This window comes from Canis aureus, chromosome 6 (genome assembly GCF_053574225.1).
Source record: "Canis aureus isolate CA01 chromosome 6, VMU_Caureus_v.1.0, whole genome shotgun sequence".
Classification (NCBI taxonomy): domain Eukaryota; kingdom Metazoa; phylum Chordata; class Mammalia; order Carnivora; family Canidae; genus Canis; species Canis aureus.
In genome coordinates this window covers 56,551,094-56,569,306 of record NC_135616.1, presented here as the reverse complement: position 1 = coordinate 56,569,306, position 18,213 = coordinate 56,551,094, and the positions used below count along the sequence as shown (strand labels likewise).

The window sequence follows — 18,213 nt, the reverse complement described above, 5'->3', positions numbered from 1 at the left end:
TAAAGATACTTAAATAAGGCTGCAAAGGATGAAGTAAATTCATTCTGATCCCAACTTTAGCTAACTTGAGGTGTTGCCTATATCTCTACTGTTCTACCTCAATAAGGGAGTATCTTCAACCTCAAGTATTAGAGAAAGAAATAAGTCATATGTACACCTTGTGAACCCCAAAACAAACATAAGGGATGACAATTTGGAAAGTTGTCTCTGTGCTGTTTGAGTATCCTCAAGTACTGATATTTTAGTAGTTACAAATAATACCTGCTCTCACTGACATTTTTAATTACATAAAACAAGCAATCTTAAGAATTTATATTCCTGTCAATGGATTGAAATAAAGCTAATTTCATTGTGAATTAGAAAAAAATACACCAGAAGACAATGCCATGGGCCAAAAAAACATGCCAATAAGCAAAAAGTACATTAACAAAAACCTTGTTTGCCATTGGTCCAGAAGATAATCTACAGTCCTACCTTAATTCTGATGGGTTTTTTCCTCCAATTTTCTATCTTTAAAAGATTTCCATAGTCATTAAGTATCATTTCCATATACCTTTTTATGCCATAGTAGATCACAAATTTATAGGGATAACTCTCCATTTCTCATAACTGTATCTGAGAGGTTTATCTTCTACAATTGAGGGATAGATGCCTCTTGGTCTGCAAAAATCTGGATGCTTCACTAAGAATTTATCAGGAAGTTGTTGGGTTTTTTAAATATGTTGTAAAAATCATACTTTGTATATATATGTGTGTCTGCATTTCTACATAATGAGAGTTATACATTTTTTATTGATTACATATTCACTTTCTCCAAAATTGAAAATATTTTTTAAAAGCCTAAAAGATTTTACTACCCAGAGATAAACATAATTAACATTTTGTTACATTGCTTATCATTTTTTCCCTATCCCTACACACACATATTTAAGACAATTTGGATCAAAAAAAAAAAAGAAAAAGAAAATTTGGATCATATTGTACATATCAGCTTGTTAAATATATATGCTTCACAACTATGAAGCATTAATATAATAGTATTAGTCCAAAATATATGTAGCAGTGCTTTCTATGAAACTAAAATATGACTTCACACAGTTTATTAATAAACTGACTATGGAGATGTAAACTTATTTAATGGTTGTAATTAAGTTTACAATTGTATGTATAAGTGCTACCTGTCTACACTGAACACATGATCTCTTGTGATAAGACCCAAGCTTTAAAAATGCACCCCAACAGGCAGACTAACATTTCAAGAACCACACCAAGTACCCAAAGGAGGAGAGACCAGCTTCCGGCTATCCTTATCCATCCGTCTCACTACAACACAACTCGGTCAGGCTAAAAGACCTCACTTAAGCTGGAAAGGCAATTCTTCAACTGGGAAGTTCTTAAGAGTTTTTCTATATTGCCTCCAGAATGATCATGAGGAAAGAGTATCATAATGAAAATGCAATTACTTTCCTGACATTATTTGCTAAGTAATATTAGCCAGAAGGTAACACAGACAAGAGTAGGGAAATTTGAATAAGCAAAGACATGTTTTCTTCCCTTGCAAAATAGAGAACTCTATCAGCTTTTTTTTTCTATCAGCTTTTAAATAAGAATAAATGATAACTTTTAAAAATTAGTGGTTCCATTAACACTCATTTTTTGCTCCCCAAACTTGCTGTCAAATCATTTTAAGTGACAACATGGAACATGTTATCAATTACACCTCCAAAGGGAACATTACTTTTTACTTCATTTGAATAAAATTGTATATAAAGATTACTTGGACAATTAAAAACATTTCAACCAGTCCTCCTTCTGCTTCCTTTCAAATAGGTAAAGAGAAATATCCAGAAGGAAAAGGTAAGTAGAATTTTTTAAAAGTAGGATGTTAATTTAGGTATCCTTCTCACTTCCCCACTAAAATGAATTAAGCCAATTGCCAGGCACATAATAGACACCAACATAAATTTGTTCTGTAAATTCATGAAAGCTCCACTTCAAGCACATCCAGTATTAAAAAGTCACAATTAATAAGTTGTAAATTAGAAAGTAGATTTAGGACTTATTTTAATATAAAAATAGATTTTTATATTTTGAAGGGCATCAGAGGTATGCATGGCAACTTCCTATTTTGAGGTCTTTAAATTTGAAGAGTTGCAACCTCTCTTCAATGAGCAATCCTTATAGCAGTTAAGACAGTAGTAAGAATGGGAGGTATACTTATTTTTCATTTTAATATCAATCCTCCTTTGGATTTACTGTGCACAGAGCCCACAGTATCAGTACCGAAACTATAGCCAACACTGACATTAATATATAATGATCTGATAATAACTTTCCACACCATATAATAGCAAATAAAATCTAAATGGAGAAAAGGGAGATTTTGAACATAAGTAGAATAAAAGTTTTCCCTTTTTCCTAAAATCTCACACACTTACAGAGTATGGACTCTGGCTATGTGTCATTGCGGATACCATTTTGAGTGTGTTTTTCCCACTGAAAAATTCAGTGCAAGAGTATCACATTTTAAAGTGATTTTTTTTTTTTTAAAGAGGCAGGGTGGGTGGAAAGGAACAGCTCTAACATTTGGGTGTTAGCTCTAGATGCTTCTATTCTGAACCTCTCACGACTCTTGAATGATCAATCTTTCTTCAAGGGCCTCTGATAAGCAGCAAATTCTAGGTTTGATTATCTTAAGGAATTATTATTATTATTTTTAAATCTAGGAATGGTTCTCTTTCTCACCTTCACTATTTCTACCACAAATGGCTTTTTCTTTCTTTATAGTGTCTAACAGGATTTCTCTTAGTAGAGACATATTTTTGGAAATCTGAGAATCATTTGGAAGCACAGACTTTAGAAGAGGGAAACATTACTGAGCTGGTATCTAGGATACCTGTATCTCTTGCTTTGGTATTTTAATTTCACCAAAGAAACATATGTTTGGTGAGTCTGCACATAGAATTTATGCCTTATGGTAATACCTAAAACGAAGTACTTGTACTTGATTTGTTAAAGGAAAATTATTCTTTACTAGGTGTACCTTTGAAGGACAAGAAGCAAAAATTTCAAATGTCTAATTTAAATAAAAACTTAAAAAATGTTTTTCAAATGTGCTTGGTGTTCTAGTAGTTTCATGGTCCTTCTGTGAATCAGGGGACAATGAATAAGTCTCAAAGTCCGAATCTACAACACTGTCTTGGTAAATCTTCATTTATTTGATCAGTTCATTAAGAAAGTTAACTTACATGAAAAAAAAAACCTACCAAGATCTTTAAAGTAAAATAACATATTTACATGGGTTTAATAACGTACATGTATTCATGTTTAAAACATATCTGAAAACCAAAACTTCAGTGCCTGCCCTTTTGAATGGTAATGGGAAGGTTGCAATATCATATGTGGCAGGATTCCTCCTAGGACCACCCAGTGCAGATCAGCCATCGATCTCACATCATTAGCCAGTCCAATAACACAAGGTTGAACAACTGTACTTCTTCCTGGTACACATGCTAAACTTTAAGCAGTAACTCACTGAATAGGTGATCTCACTTCACAGCCATATTGCTAATTAAAGGGTATGTGATTTCCCAAATTGTAGAGCACCCTAGTTCTATCAATAATCTTATAAATACAATACTGTAAGACAGAGTCAGAGATTGCCAAATGACCCTCTAGACACCTCAGTATATACTTTTACACGTAATACAAATGGCACCATTACCTAAACTCTGAATGTGAGAGCCCCAAACAACCTGAGGGATACCTTGGATACCTAATTGGGCAACCAAGTCAACTTTATATGGTTGCAACATACAGATACACATGACCTCCAAAAGATCTGAAGCTTATGAGCCCAACTCCTTGTGAATTTTATTCCTGATAATTTGTTTTAAACTATAGGCAGTTTAAATTCAACCCTAATGCATATTTAAGTATGAGAGACAGTTATCAGTTCATGTTTTCCTTCAAAGCACTGAAAATATAAAGTGCCAAAGAAACGCAGTACCAGAGTACTGGAAAGTTACAGTGGAAGCCCTGGAGTCACAAAAGTTAAGTAGTCTCTAAGAAAAGGAAAATATATTAGGCCTAAAAATGACTCTTCAAAGAGATGTAGATAATTTGTTGAAATATATTTTAGCACTTAATAGTGTCAAAGCTCCTGAATAAAATGCTTTTTATTTCACTTAAAAGAAAAAAAATCCTACTAGATTTCTACTAGAAACATAAACCTTCAGTTTTCTCTTTTATTAAGAAAAATGTGACTCAGGGAAACAAAATTCAAGTGAGCACTGTGGGCATTAAAACATATGTATTGAACTCTTTTTCTTTCTTAAATGACAAAGAAACTGTATTTCTCAAAAACACTCCCCAATAATTGTACACTGGTCATTGCTTCTAACTTCATCTTGTAACAATAAACAGACTTTTTTTCATGGCGAAAAATCCCTCATGCATACAGCTACCTAAAAATGTTGTTGTGACTATACAAGGGGGATGATATTTGCATGCGAATACATGAGTACTGAATTGGTAACTGCAAAGATAATATAACCAGAGATGGCTAGACTGAAGAGAGAGATATGTAAGAGAAAAGTGTTAAATCCAGTTAACATTGTACTTCTGAAAAGACTCAAATATGACATAACCATAATGAAAACCAGTCTGGAATGGTATTAAACTCCATTGTATAAAATAGACAAAGCTTATTATTCTTGTTCAATTACCAAATAATAGTATAGGACTACTGTAGGCCAATTACGTTATAGAACAGTTGCTAGGTATAGTTCTCAAACCACTAAAAAGAAACCCTGCACCAGTGATTGTGGGTATTTAATTTTAACCCTTGGTAGGAAGTGAGGAAGAGTGATTTTCCTCTTGTTCAGGAAATCAAAAAAACAAGCAAGGCAGACTTCCCAGATTCAGGGCACAAACCCAACAGCTTTAAGCTGCTTCATAGATACATAGTTAAAACATTCCAGGGGAGAGATTTTCAATTTCCTACCCAAGGAATTTTAGGGGGTAAAATTCCCCATCCAAAAAAAAAAAAAAATCAAGTTGGCAATCAAATGGTGAGGTTAGAACGCAAACCACAGTAGTCTAGATAAGTAGCAATGATGCCTGTTGTGAAATTTAACCCTTTGGAGACGTAATAACAGAATGTCTAAATCAAGCACTTGGGCATTCTGCTTTATTGCTGAGTCTAGGCAGCCAGAAAAAAAAATTTTTTTTTCCCTGCCACAGAGATAATGCCCCGAATGTGGCCCTGGGCTCTTAGAGAAGAGCCATATCTCCTCTGGCCAATTAAGGAGTGGCATGGACCTGGCTCAGCTAGAGCCCCAGGGCAGTGGCCACTCAGCACTTCCTTCCTGGTAGTGTGGGGAAGAGGAGAAGAAAACAGGAGACTGCAAGCCTCTTTTAGGGATACAGGAATTCTCACAGAGGGTGGCAGATTCCCTACAAATGAAGTTCAATGAAAAACAGTCTCACCGCCAGAAGCCGAGGCACAAACAGACGATGCCCCATCCCCAGAAGTTCCAGCACTCGACATGCATACTCATTCACCAGCTTGCTTCTCTCGTCGTGCATGTCCTGGGACTTTTTGACAGGAGGTGTGAGCTTAGCAGCTGGGGCTGGGCAGGGCACCCCTTCTTCCATGAGCAGTAAGTAGGTATCCAGAATGAGAAAGCTGGATCTCTTATCCACAATTTTGAGAACTGCAGTGGGAGGGGAGCCAGGCTTAGGTTTCCCCAGGAGCACGCACAAGCCAGTCTGTGGTGGGAATTGTCAGCTAACGTCTCCACAGGAAGAACATTTTGGCTAAATTATCCACTGTGCAAGAGCCCCAAAGTAGACTGGAAAATGAAATCAAATCCTGATCTAAATAAAAAAACGGCAAAAGCAATCGAATGCAAGAAAATGGCCAAGAGTGATGCAGGAGAGTTCAGATACATGTGTTAAAATGTACAAGCAGCTTAGAAGGGTCTAGCGTGTAAGAGAGAGTGTGTGTGTGTGTGTGCGTGCGCGCGCGTGTGTATGTGTGTGTGTGCGCGTGAGTGTGTGTCTGCGTGTAAGCAGACAGCAGCAGCAGTAGCCAGGAAGCCAGGGCAGTTGTGAAGCTGCAAGGAGAAAAGGATGAGCTCATTGCAATCCTTGATTCGTGACAAGCAGCGCTGCTGCCGCCGCCACTGCTGCTGCCGCTGCCGCCTCTTGCTGTGAATCAGTAATGAAGGGGTAGGGAAGGAAGGGGAGGGCAGAGGAGGAGGTAGGTGAATGAGCATGCAGAGTGTGTCTCGGGGGAGAATGCTGTAATAGGAAACCAATGGCGAGTCGTTGGACAGATGTGCTTCCCCTCCTGGCCCACCTTCAGCGTTAGTCTGACAGCTTATGCTGTTGAATCCTAAAACCAAAGACAGATGAACTAGCTTCTCTTAACATGTAATGCTCACAGAAAAACCCGACAGCCTGCCAGCTAAAAGGCTGACCTTTCTTCACTCTTGCTTTCTAATAACCGTAACAGATAAAAGTCTGATTTTATCCTGCGTATTTAAAGTGGGATGCTCCAATCCTTGTTACATTACTGAAATCTCTACAGAAGAGAGGTTTAGGGTGACATGATACAGGATGAACAGAGAGCAAAGACAGAGCTTCCAAGAAACGACACACCCTCAAGTTGCAGTGTTTATGCAATAATAATGACTTTTTGCAATGCTAGAATGTGAAGTATTTCAGCATTCTGGGAAGCCATAATTAAAAGTAGGATTTTTATAAACATACAGTATGATAAAACAAAAACCTACAATATAATGACAGTGTACATCTAAGGAATCACTAAAGTTGAGATTCTCAAAGCAGTAATAACTTTCTTAAGCTACACTCAGTTAATAGTTCAAAACATTATTTTAATACTCTCTGGTCAAATTAATCCTTCCCTACTAATAATGTAACTGAGGGATATCCATGGTTTAAAATTTTACAGTCTTAGTCCATGCTACATTAACTTCCTTGGAGTGAATAATCATTTACAGCCAAATGAGGGCAAAAAGACAAGATCACCTTTAGGAACAGTTTCTAAACTTTAGCTAACAAATAACTAATTATATTCAGAATCTTGGTGCTGCAATTCTTTAGTAAGTACCAGATCAGTTTCTCCATGTGAGTTGTAGCATGATATGGAGTAACAGGACTAAGAGAGCCAGACCTAGCTCCTTCTGAGGCTTAGTCTGTTGCTCTGACAATTAAGAGTTATAGATCTCTGCAAGAATAGAAATAGAAACATATTTATCAGCATATCTCTGTGATCTTTGTTAAAGAAATAGATTGATACAGAATTGGGGTTAAAGGGAAATAAATATTTCCTGCTTTAACAGAATATTGAGTTCCTCTTTCCAAAATTCAATAAAACATTTTTTTGTTAAACATTTCGAGTATTAACAAAATCTTAAATAAGATATTTATATATTGTTGTAAAGCTTATTTCTTCAAACATGATTTTTTCCAAAAATAATTTTTCTTCTTCGTTCTTTCTCTTTCTTTTCCTTCCTTCCTTCCTTCCTTCCTTCCTTCCTTCCTTCCTTCCTTCCTTCCTTCCTTCCTTCCTTCTTTTTTTCTCTTTCTTTCATTCTTTCTTTCTTTTCCATTTTTTTTAGAAAGAGAAAGAGCCTGTGTATGCTGGGGGGAGGGGGAGAAGGAGAGAGAGAATCTAAAGCAGGCCCCATGCTTACTTACCACTGTCCCGTCCTGGGGCCTATCTCACAACTCTGAGATTATGACTTGAGTCAAAATCAAGAGTCAGACACTTAACCAACTGAGCCACCCAGGTGCCCCTCCAAATATAATTTCTTAAAAAAAAATAGAGATTTTAATGTAAGACGATCAAAACCATAAGAATATGAGAATATGATATATATTTCAGATCCCTAAGGTTTTGGAAGAAATGAGGAAATATCTGATGGGCTACCCAGGGAGGGGCTGGTTCAGCTAGAAGGGGGAGACTATAAGGTTGAGGCCAGAGGTTCTGGGCCTTTCATAGCCTACCCCTACACACACACACACACACACACACACACACACAAAGACTCGAAGGGAACAGCTCCATTTTTATCTTGTTTACATACTGGAGTTCTGCATGAAATTCTGTTTGAAAAGACTGTGCTACTGCTATGTAAGTGTGAAAAGCACTGCCACGGAAGCTTCCTGTTTAAGAACAAGGGGACGTTTTTACTTGCAAAGGAAGGGAGAATTCAGTGAGTCCTTTGCTTATAGGACTTTTTTTTGCATATATATATATATATATATATATATATATATATATATATATATATTTAAAGATAGGGGAAATGTTTCCATGCAACTGATTTGGTTTCAAAGAACTCTGGTAAAAGCATCTATTTTTTATTACATAAACCAGAAACAAAGAATTTCTTGCCCAAATGCATCCAGGTAAGAAGTCAAAATTAATCAAAAGACTTCAGAACTATAGTTTGGCTCACAAAAGAAGCTCTATCAAATATAATAACCAAAGTGTGATATTTTAATGATATTTAATGAATAAACCAACTTAAAACATAGGTACATTTAAGAAATGCTATGTAAAAGCCATTATAAATTAGTAAGTGGTTCTGTATTTCAGTTTTCCTAATCCCTCCATCATCTTCCCCCTCAAAAATGCATTATCCTTGAGGAAGTCAAGGTATGGGTTCAGCCCAGGCTCTGAGTGGCCCCTGCTGGGAGGGCAGCTGTGGCTTTATGGGGAGGTAGCATGGGTCCCGAGCGCACCTTCCAGCCAGTCTGAGGAACTGGAGCCACACCAGAGTCCTGCAGAAGGCATGGGGATTAGAGCCAGAGGAGGAACAGGAGGAAGGAAGAAGTGGGAGCAGGCCCAGCTGTCTACTCCTACCAGCCCCCGAACCAAGATGCCAAACCAGAAGAGGCAGAGCTGGCCAAGTGGGGGATGGAGAAGATGTAGCTGCTGACATGCAGAATTGGATCCAGGTCCTAGGGCTTCATAGGCCAGACTGGCAGTTAAGAGCAAGGATGAAGATGAAATGGGAACAAAAGCATGGAGCAACTATAACTCTGTCCCCATGGACCGAGAACATGTGTTGAGCTGGTGAAAAGGGCAAAGGCTGAAGGTAAATAATTCCCAGTGGGAAATATGGTATAGAAAGCCCTCCAGGCCCAGAAAGTATCTCCTGCCTAGAAATGGCAGGAGATACTGAGACCTGTCTCATCTCCCTGCACTCCAGGCTAGTATACACATAGGAACGAACATACGCAGGTTGTAATGCCCATCCCCATCCTCTCCTCTTCCTTCCCACATCAAGGTGAACCAGATTTCTCAGAAACCTACCTATTCACTTCTGTCTATATGGGGACATTAGCCTAAGCCCAACCCGTCTCGGCATATCATACTATGGAGAATAAAGTACCCTTTATAAACAGCCCCAGCCCCCGTCCCCTAAAGTATCATCCTTGCTTTCAAAATTTCCATAATTTTTTCAGGTTGTCTTGGAGAATAAGCCATTGATCAATATCAGGTAAAATAACTCTTGTATAGAACAACTTGGTGAAATAGAACAATGGATGCCAGGCATTTTTGAAGCCCTAGAAGAGTGACTCATCTTGGTGAGCATTTTTTCTTCTCCATCCCCAACTCCCCATAGATAAAGTAATTTATTTACTGTTGATGAGATTCAGTACAGTACACTTCTGATAAATAAAATTTTGAGTTATAAAGTAGTCCAAAGATGAAACTAAGGATAGAAAAAAAAAAACCTCTTCTAAATTAACCAGTTAAAGACACATGATTTCTCAAATTCCTTACACTATCATGAAGATTTTTTTTTTAATCTGTAAAGGAAGTTCAACAGCAGGTTGAAGATAAGATGGGAAATTTGGATGAATCATGCAATGAAGCAAAGTGAGAAAAAAGTAAAGAGGACTAGGCAAATGGTCCTTAAGCCATGGTCTAAAAAAATAGAAGACTTGCTCTCTGGAGTGCTGGAATCAGGTGGACGGTGGCATAGTCCTAATTAGAACCTGGTGCTTGAGTGCTCTCCCTGAGCCACTCCACTGTGTCATGATTGCTGGACATGCACAAGACATAAATAGACTCCCATTGTAAACTGAAAAGCATATCTGATTTAATTTATTGCACTGTAATTAAGAACACTGAGTGCAAAGAAACAATTAGTTATTCCAGGGATTACAAAGGTGAAGAAGGAAACATTCTCCAATCTGCAAGAATTTAAAACTGGAGAAACATTCAAACAAAGACAAAGCAGGATGCAGACATCATAAAAGGAGGAACAACACCGTATTATGATCTAGTTACATCTTTGTTATTCACAATGGATGCAGACAAAAGTAGGCTTATGCTAGTGGGACTGGCCTGGACCTAAATCCAAGAATAATGAGAATTAAACATACCTTTAGGAGCAAAACAGGACACTGCTTTTTACATTATCTTTTAGTCACTTTTACTTGTAGGACATGGGTAAATTACTTAATATTCTTTGAACCTCTATAAAATGCTAATGTCATGTACTTAGCCAAGTTGCTCTAAAAACTTAGTAATTTAGTGCATAGGGTGGATGCTAGTCTTTTCAGTAAGTCATATAGAAGAGGAAAGCAATTGTAAAATGCATTGTGTTCACCTGGCTTAGGCTTTAGAGAGACAAAAATGACTCTGAATGCATTCACATTAGAAAGAGGATTGACCAAATACCAATAAAAGAAATTCCAGTGAGTCCAACTGCCCCTAATCTTGAAGATTTAAACACGTAGTAATAAGTAGGAAAGGACCTATACTCTTCTAAACTTGGAAAGGTAAAAGGGCAAAAACTGAATTATCTAGTTATTTCTTTTTTGTTGAATAGACTTTTTATTTTTTTATTTTGATTTTTTTTAAGATTTTATTTGAGAGAGAGTGCATGAGAGAGAGCACAAGCAAGAGGGCAGGGCAGAGGGAGAGGGAGAAGCAGGCTTCCCACTGAGCAGGGAGCCCAATGTAGAACTGGATGTGGGCTAGATCCAAAGACTCTGGGATCATGACCTGAGCCCAAGGCAGATGCTTAACCAATGGGGCCATTCAGGTGCCCCTGGATAGATAACTTTTTAAAAGATGAATCCTCAATAATTTGACAAGTTCCTAAGATCCAACAAATAGGTCAAATAAAGATGACACAGTAAGTAGTACTGTATCTTGGCATACATGTAACCTATACAACACACACACTACCATTCAAGTCTTTATTCTGCTTGCATTCTGCTACATGCTTCTGGAGGTAGAAAGATACACCAGATGCTGCTTTTAACTTTATATATTATTCACATTATTTGAAGAAGAGGCTAAAATGAAATATAGTAAGACTGAGCATACAAGTTATATCACAGGGAAATGAGTCTCATTATTTTATAGCTGGAATCATACACTGAAGAATTGGAGTATAAAATACAATACTTAATTAACTAACATCGTGGTGGATGGTCAGGTAACAAATTTATAGGAATTCAAAGGGAAAAAAAAGATTCCTGTAAAATGTTATAGACTAATCTACTGTTTAAGAATGGTCTGACCTCTCATTAAGACTTAAGGTATAACCATCTTAAAGGAGGGTTGTTTTTTTTTAATAGAAGAGATAACTTTGTCCCACCAACAATAATTTAATAACATGCTGCACAGTCATGGTAGCATCACTACCACCTTATCACACATTCTTGTATAGCCAGATTCTAGCATAAACCTTTATTAATGCAGGAACTTCTACAGTCTGCAAGAAATGGTCATTTTACCTCTACTTCCTTATCTTTCTTGACAATTATAAAGGTTGCCTATTTTATTATTGGACATTTATTTTTTAGAGAATACTACTTGCAGTAAGCCAGAAATGCAAAACTTCCAGTCATTGGATTGGGTTATACAGTTTATAACAACATAGAATAAGTCTATTTTTTTATGTGACATTAATTAAAATATTTGAAGGCAGTCTTAATTACCTTTTCTCCAAGCTAACCATCCCTGCTGCTAACTGGACCTCCTATAAGCTGGTTTCTGGATACTCTAGGTATGACAGCAAAATCATAAAATAATGTGGCTTTGTTAGACCCTAGAAAGCATCAAAGTCTAACATGTTTATCCTATTGATGGTAAGATTGAGGCAGCAGATAAGTGCCTGTTTAGGATCATAAAACTTGCTTGAGGCAGAGCCTGGAAGCAAGATCCCAAGGCCCAGTTGCACAGCAGGGAACCTTGCATTTCTGGCACTGTAACTTGTTGTCTCTCAATTAATGTAGCCCATTTAAAAACAAAAAAACTGTCTTATTAGGAAAACTGTACTTTACCATTTTACTTCATATGAAATTGATCTGGAGCCTGTGCCTGCTATGTGGTATGAAAGAATCTAAGATTCATAGATTTGAGTTGAGAGGGGCATCCAAAAGCCTGCCTTGAGAATAATAACTTCTGAACACACATTTATGATAATAAAGCACATCTGCCTTCTCAATTTTTAACCAAGGAGCACTCTCTTCTTCAATCAGTTAGAGAGGCTATATCCTTGGCAGCTCAGCCACTGTCTACTTAAGAGTAGCTTTCTCGAAGCCATGTTAGTGATGTAGGCTTGAAAATGGAATGCTGTCTCAGTTCATTCATTCCTTTCCCTGGGCAGTTGATATAAGGCTTACATTTATTTTCAAGGTAAGCAGAAGTGTAAATAAATATTAGCAGGGCCTGTTTATGTTAAACTGATCAGATTAGAATAATGATCTATAAAATCAAGACTGTTCCTCAATTCTCTCAGGCTGGATCAGCATTTTACTTTTTGTTTTTATGTGTGTGTATGAGTGTATGTTTGTATTGTTTGTCATGGTTGTTAAAAATAATGAGGTGCTTTATTCATCTTGATAAGTTATGAATTGCCTCTACCTTCTTCCCATGGTCCACCTCCAGTGCTCTATTAAATTTGCTATCTCTGGCATCTTCACGTTACATAGAATGCTAAGTGTAGTTTAATAGCTGTCACTTTGAAAAATAATATTTTCAGCAGAGTAGTTATATGAGTCAGCCCATGTATTAGCAAGTGAATTTATTTCCATAAAATGAATATATCAAGATGGGGACATTCATGTTTGTTTGTGTTTTTTTGTTTTTTTGGTTTTTTTTTTGCTTAGACAAGTCCATGTTCTGCAATAATAATAGTAATAGCCATATAGCCATACTAGTTCCTTGCCCCTCCCCCTTCCCTCACAACTTTAAATGGATTCAGTAGAATTTCAGAGGTTGCAAAATGGTGAGAATGGAGGTGATTTTTCCTCTATTTTCACTGGGGGTGAACTCCCCTGGGAGTTCAATTCCTATATACTCAGTATTGCTACAGGCTGTCCTACATGATGGCAGAAGAACACATATACAGGGGGCTTTCCTGCTTGGTAGGCTCCTTTACCTATCTCATACTCATATTTGTTCTAAGCAGGGCCTAACAAAGCAACTTATACATCACAAACTCTGGTAGATATGTGAGTCACTCTAAGTATGAATAATAGTGGTTATTATTCATTTAGTATCTATAAAGGCTATGAACCATGTAAGTCCTAAGAGTATGCATTACTGCATTTAATCTTAACCAATTATGACTTTTTCACATTGGAGGCACCTGAGCTTAGAAGAGTTAAGTGACTTGCCCAATATCATATTGCTAGTAAGTGGTAACTGCAACTATAGTTTTTTGATAACTACCAAATGTTTAAAATCTAATTTGAGTTATTAAATAGTGAAGGAAGTAGACTTAAATAGGTTATATCCTAGAGACTAACCAAATTAGTCCAGTGCAAACAACAGGATTTGCTCAGTCATGTCACTATGAATATACTGAGGGACTAGTGTGTTGTGGGTGCTAAAAGAAATGACAGAAACAAAAACAGAGTAAAAACTTATGCCCAAGGAGTAACAGGTGTTACAGGGTGGACCTGGTGACCCTATCCACACCCTCTTGTTAAACACTACTGAACAACACAGCCACGGGATCAGCCCTCTCTCCAGAGTTCCCAACGTGTATATCTACCTCCAAACATATGTATGACTACATATACAAAGAGTTCAGGAAATAGGTTATGTGTAGCCTAACCTGTAACTTCATCTCAGTAAAGTCACCATTTCTTCCCCAGCACAGATCCTCCTCTTACATTTCCTATCCTAGCTAATGGGTTCCCCTCCTGACCAGTTTGGCACCTGGGTGTCATCCCAAAGTCCTCCTTTTTACCCCCCTCTACCTCTAACCCATCATTCAAGTCTAGTGGATTCAACCTTCTCACTGTCTCTCAAAACTATCCCCTCTCCTCAACTCCCATCTCTTTTGATTTGAGATCAGCCCTTAGTATGACATGCTTTTTCCTTTTCTTAAATAGTGTTTCCCCATCTAATTCACTTGCCCTTTATTAATCTGTCAAAATTCAACTGATATCACTTCCTGCAGGAACCACCCTTCAATCCACAGTTGGAACACCTGGCCCACTATTTGCTCCCCCATTTTTCCACCTCTGCTGTCTCTCTCACAGCACTTGCAGGCTTATACCTGAATGAGTTGCATGAAAATTAGTGGTTAGGGTCCCTCTCCCCTGCTAAGGCAGTTAGAGATAGGTATCATGCACTGTCCTTCTTTTTTTTTTTTTTTTTTTCTTTTTTTAAATTTTTATTTATGATAGTCACAGAGAGAGAGAGAGAGAGAGGCAGAGACACAGGCAGAGGGAGAAGCAGGCTCCATGCACTGGGAGCCTGACGTGGGATTCGATCCCGGGTCTCCAGGATCACGCCCTGGGCCAAAGGCAGGCGCTAAACCGCTGCGCCACCCAGGGATCCCTACTGTCCTTCTTTGTGTCCTAAAAATCCAGCAGAGGCAGTTACTTAACACATAATGGGTACCCCATAATTATTTGTCAAAATGATTCAGCATTCAAAATAGACAAAATATGTGTAGGAGAATGACAGACAAGCATTTCTCTGATCAGAGATATTGGTGCTTTATTATTTCTGAGCCTTTTAAGATGCTCTTCCCTCTTTCTGGAATGTTTTTTGTCCATCATTTTTTCCTTTGAAAATGTTAACAAACCTTCAAAATGTTAGAGAAAACAAAAACTGAGATGTTAAACAGACCTGGATTTATTTATTTATTTTAAAGATTTTATTTTATTTATTCCTGAGACAGAGAGACAGAGACAGAGAGACAGAGAGACAGAGAGAGGCAGAGACACAGGCAGAGGGAGAAGCAGGCTCCATGCAGGAAGCCCGACATGGGACTCGATCCCCGGTCTCTAGGATCACACCCCAGGCTGCAGACAGTGCTAAACCGCTGCCCGAGACCTGGATTTAAAGCCAACATTCGATGTCTAGTAACTGTGACTTCAGGAAAGTTAACCTCTTTGAGTTTAATTTTCCTTAAGGAAATGAGGTGTTTAAAACAGTAATCTTAAGAAGTTGCTAACATTATTAATGACTATGACGTTTCTAGGTTGGTAAACTGGGATGATAGTACAGAGAATAACTGAGAAAAAGCACTGGGTCAGATTGGGTGGAGGATGAATGGAGTTGGTAAGAAATATGTGGCAACCTGTTGGAGATGTTCCATAGGCCATAGGAAAGATGGATATGGAGCCAACAGATGGTTTTAGAAATCATTGGTGAAGTATGGGAATGAATGAGGTAAACTAGGGAAAATATTGAAAGCCATGAAGAGATGTTCTCATATTATGTCATGATATTCTTCTCAATTATGCCAAGTGTGATTTAATAATGAGTCATATATATTATCAGGGAAATAACTGACCCCACCAGACAGAATGCTCCTTAAGAAAACATTTTGCATTTGCTTCATTCACCAACATGTTTCCAGCACCCAATAGAGTGACTACATATAGAAAGAGTTCAGGAAATAATTACTGAGTTGATGAATGATTGAATCTCATATAATATTCACTGATGGACTTTCTAGTCATTTGCTTGAAATTTGGTGACCTAAATAATTAGTAACATGACAATATAAATTTCTAATAAAAATGTGCTAAAGTGGAGGCAAGAATAAAAATTTCACAAGTTCCTGTTGTGAAGGCCAGGCATTGTGCCATGTACTTCCATGCACAGTCTTATTCCATTTCTATAATATGTTGTAATGAGGTCAGTGCTAAAAGAAATGATTTGTTCATGTTTTGCAAGTCAGTTTTTTTTAAGTTTTTATTTTAAGTAATCTCTACACCCAACATCAGGCTCAAACTCACAATCGTGAGACCAAAAGTTGCATGGTCTTCTGACAGAGCCAGCCAGTGTCTCTTTTGCAAAACCAGTCTGCTTGATTTCTACAACATCCTTGATTTCCCACTTTCTCTCAGCCTTCCAAGTCTTTTTTTTTTTTTTTAAGATTTTACTTATTTATTCATGAGAGACACAGAAGGAAAGGCAGAGACACAGGCAGAGGGAGAAGCAGGCTCCATGCAAGGAGCCCAATGTAGGACTCGATCTGGGAATCCGGTATCAGGCCCTGAGCCAAAGGCAGATACTCAATCGCTGAGCCACCCAGGTGTCCCTCAGCTTTTCAAGTCTAATTTATCTACAAGTCCTGTCAGCTCTATATACAAAATTATCTGAATCTGTCTTCTTTTTCCATCTTCACTGTCACCACCCTAATCCAAGCTATCATCATGTCCTGCTTGGCCTTCTAAAACAGCATCTGACTCGTCCCCATTCTTGCTTCTTTTCAATTTACATTCCATACACCAGGATTAATCAATCCAAATGTCTTAAAACCACAAATCAGATACAATTTCTCCCTGCTAAAACTTATATTGGCTTCCCCTTAAACCCAAATGCTAACATTTCACTACCTTTTCCATGTCTCTACTGACCTGGGCCCTGCCTAGCTCCCTGACTGCATCTCCTTCTTCACTACTTGCTCACTCACTCATGGTGCTCTGCTCATACTGGCCCCTCCTCTGTTCTGAACATACAAAACTTCTCCTGCTTGAGGGCCTTTGTACTTGCTGTTGCCTCTGAGCTTCATAAGGCTAAGTCCACTACATCATTCAACTCAAATGTTATTTTGCTCACAGAGGACTTCTCTTATCATTTTATCTAAAGGAGAGCACTAACACATCAGACTTTCTTGTATTCTTTCTTTCATGACATTCATTATTACTACTTGGAACTGTTTACTTCTTTCTCATTTGTTACCTCTTTCTCCTACTAGAAAGTATCAGGGCAAGGCTCATGGGGGAGAGGAGGGAGAGTTTTTTCTTTTTTAAAGTTTTTATTTATTAGAGAGAGTGAGCGAGCATGAGCAAGGGGAGTGACAGAGGAAGAAGGAGAAGCAGAGGGAGCAGGGAGCCCAATGCAGGACTCAATTCCAGGACCCTGGGATCATGGGTCTGAAGGCAGACATTTAACTGACTGAGCCATCCAGGCACCCTGAGGAGGGAGAGTTTTAAATAATCTTTCCTGACAAGTTATTAGAGAAAAACATAAGTGTAAAATAAGTTTCCGGATTCAGTTTCTTTCTTTCTTTCTTTCTTTCTTTCTTTCTTTCTTTCTTTCTTTCTTTCTTTCTTTCTTTCTTTCTTTCTTTCATTCATTTTTACTTTAAAAGGTTATTACTCTACAGAGCCTTCTGAATCTCTCTTTTCTATAGCAACCAGAAGGCAATGAAAATGATCCTTTGACATTTATAGATTCAATATTTATCATTTTAGCTCTCCCTGAGAGACCCTACAAGGCCATAACATAACACAGCAACTTGTGGGTTTGCTGAGGAATGAATTTAGTTACTTTCATGCAGCAGATGGTAAGTGAGCTTACCTTATAGTCTCTGGTTATTCTATGTTCTTATGACAAGGCAGTTATTTTATCTCAATTTTATAAAAAAAGACACTGAATAAAAATATCATAGTGGTATTAAAACATTTAAAAGCATTGTAGAATATACCATTCATGAGTGTCAACTTTTCTCCCCCCTGAACTTATGTCTTATACACATTTTTGTACAAAAAGGTCTACCTGGTTAACTGTAATAATGAATGCTATGATTAATACTAAATGTTATGCTTCTAAAAGGGCTACTATGAATCTATAACTATCATAAAGACTAGCCACCTAAAATTGCAGAAACCATTTTAGACATGCAAGTAGCTGAGTCATTGTGGTTTTTGATAGAGAGAGGTTTCTATATTTAA

General features: G+C 37.6%; 1 protein-coding gene across 8 annotated transcripts in view; it reads right to left on the bottom strand.

The window, feature by feature from the left end:
- Positions 1-18,213, bottom strand: part of RABGAP1L (RAB GTPase activating protein 1 like) — a 735,225-nt gene that overhangs the window by 156,124 nt on the left and 560,888 nt on the right. The window contains exon 1 of one of the 8 annotated variants that reach the window (XM_077901752.1): positions 5,491-6,224. The exons of the other annotated variants lie outside the window; for them this stretch is intronic. Within the exon in view, the coding sequence (XP_077757878.1) occupies positions 5,491-5,658 (168 nt within the window). The 5' untranslated portion in view covers positions 5,659-6,224. Of the gene's footprint in view, positions 1-5,490; positions 6,225-18,213 lie in introns of those variants that run through there. 8 annotated transcript variants of the gene reach the window in all.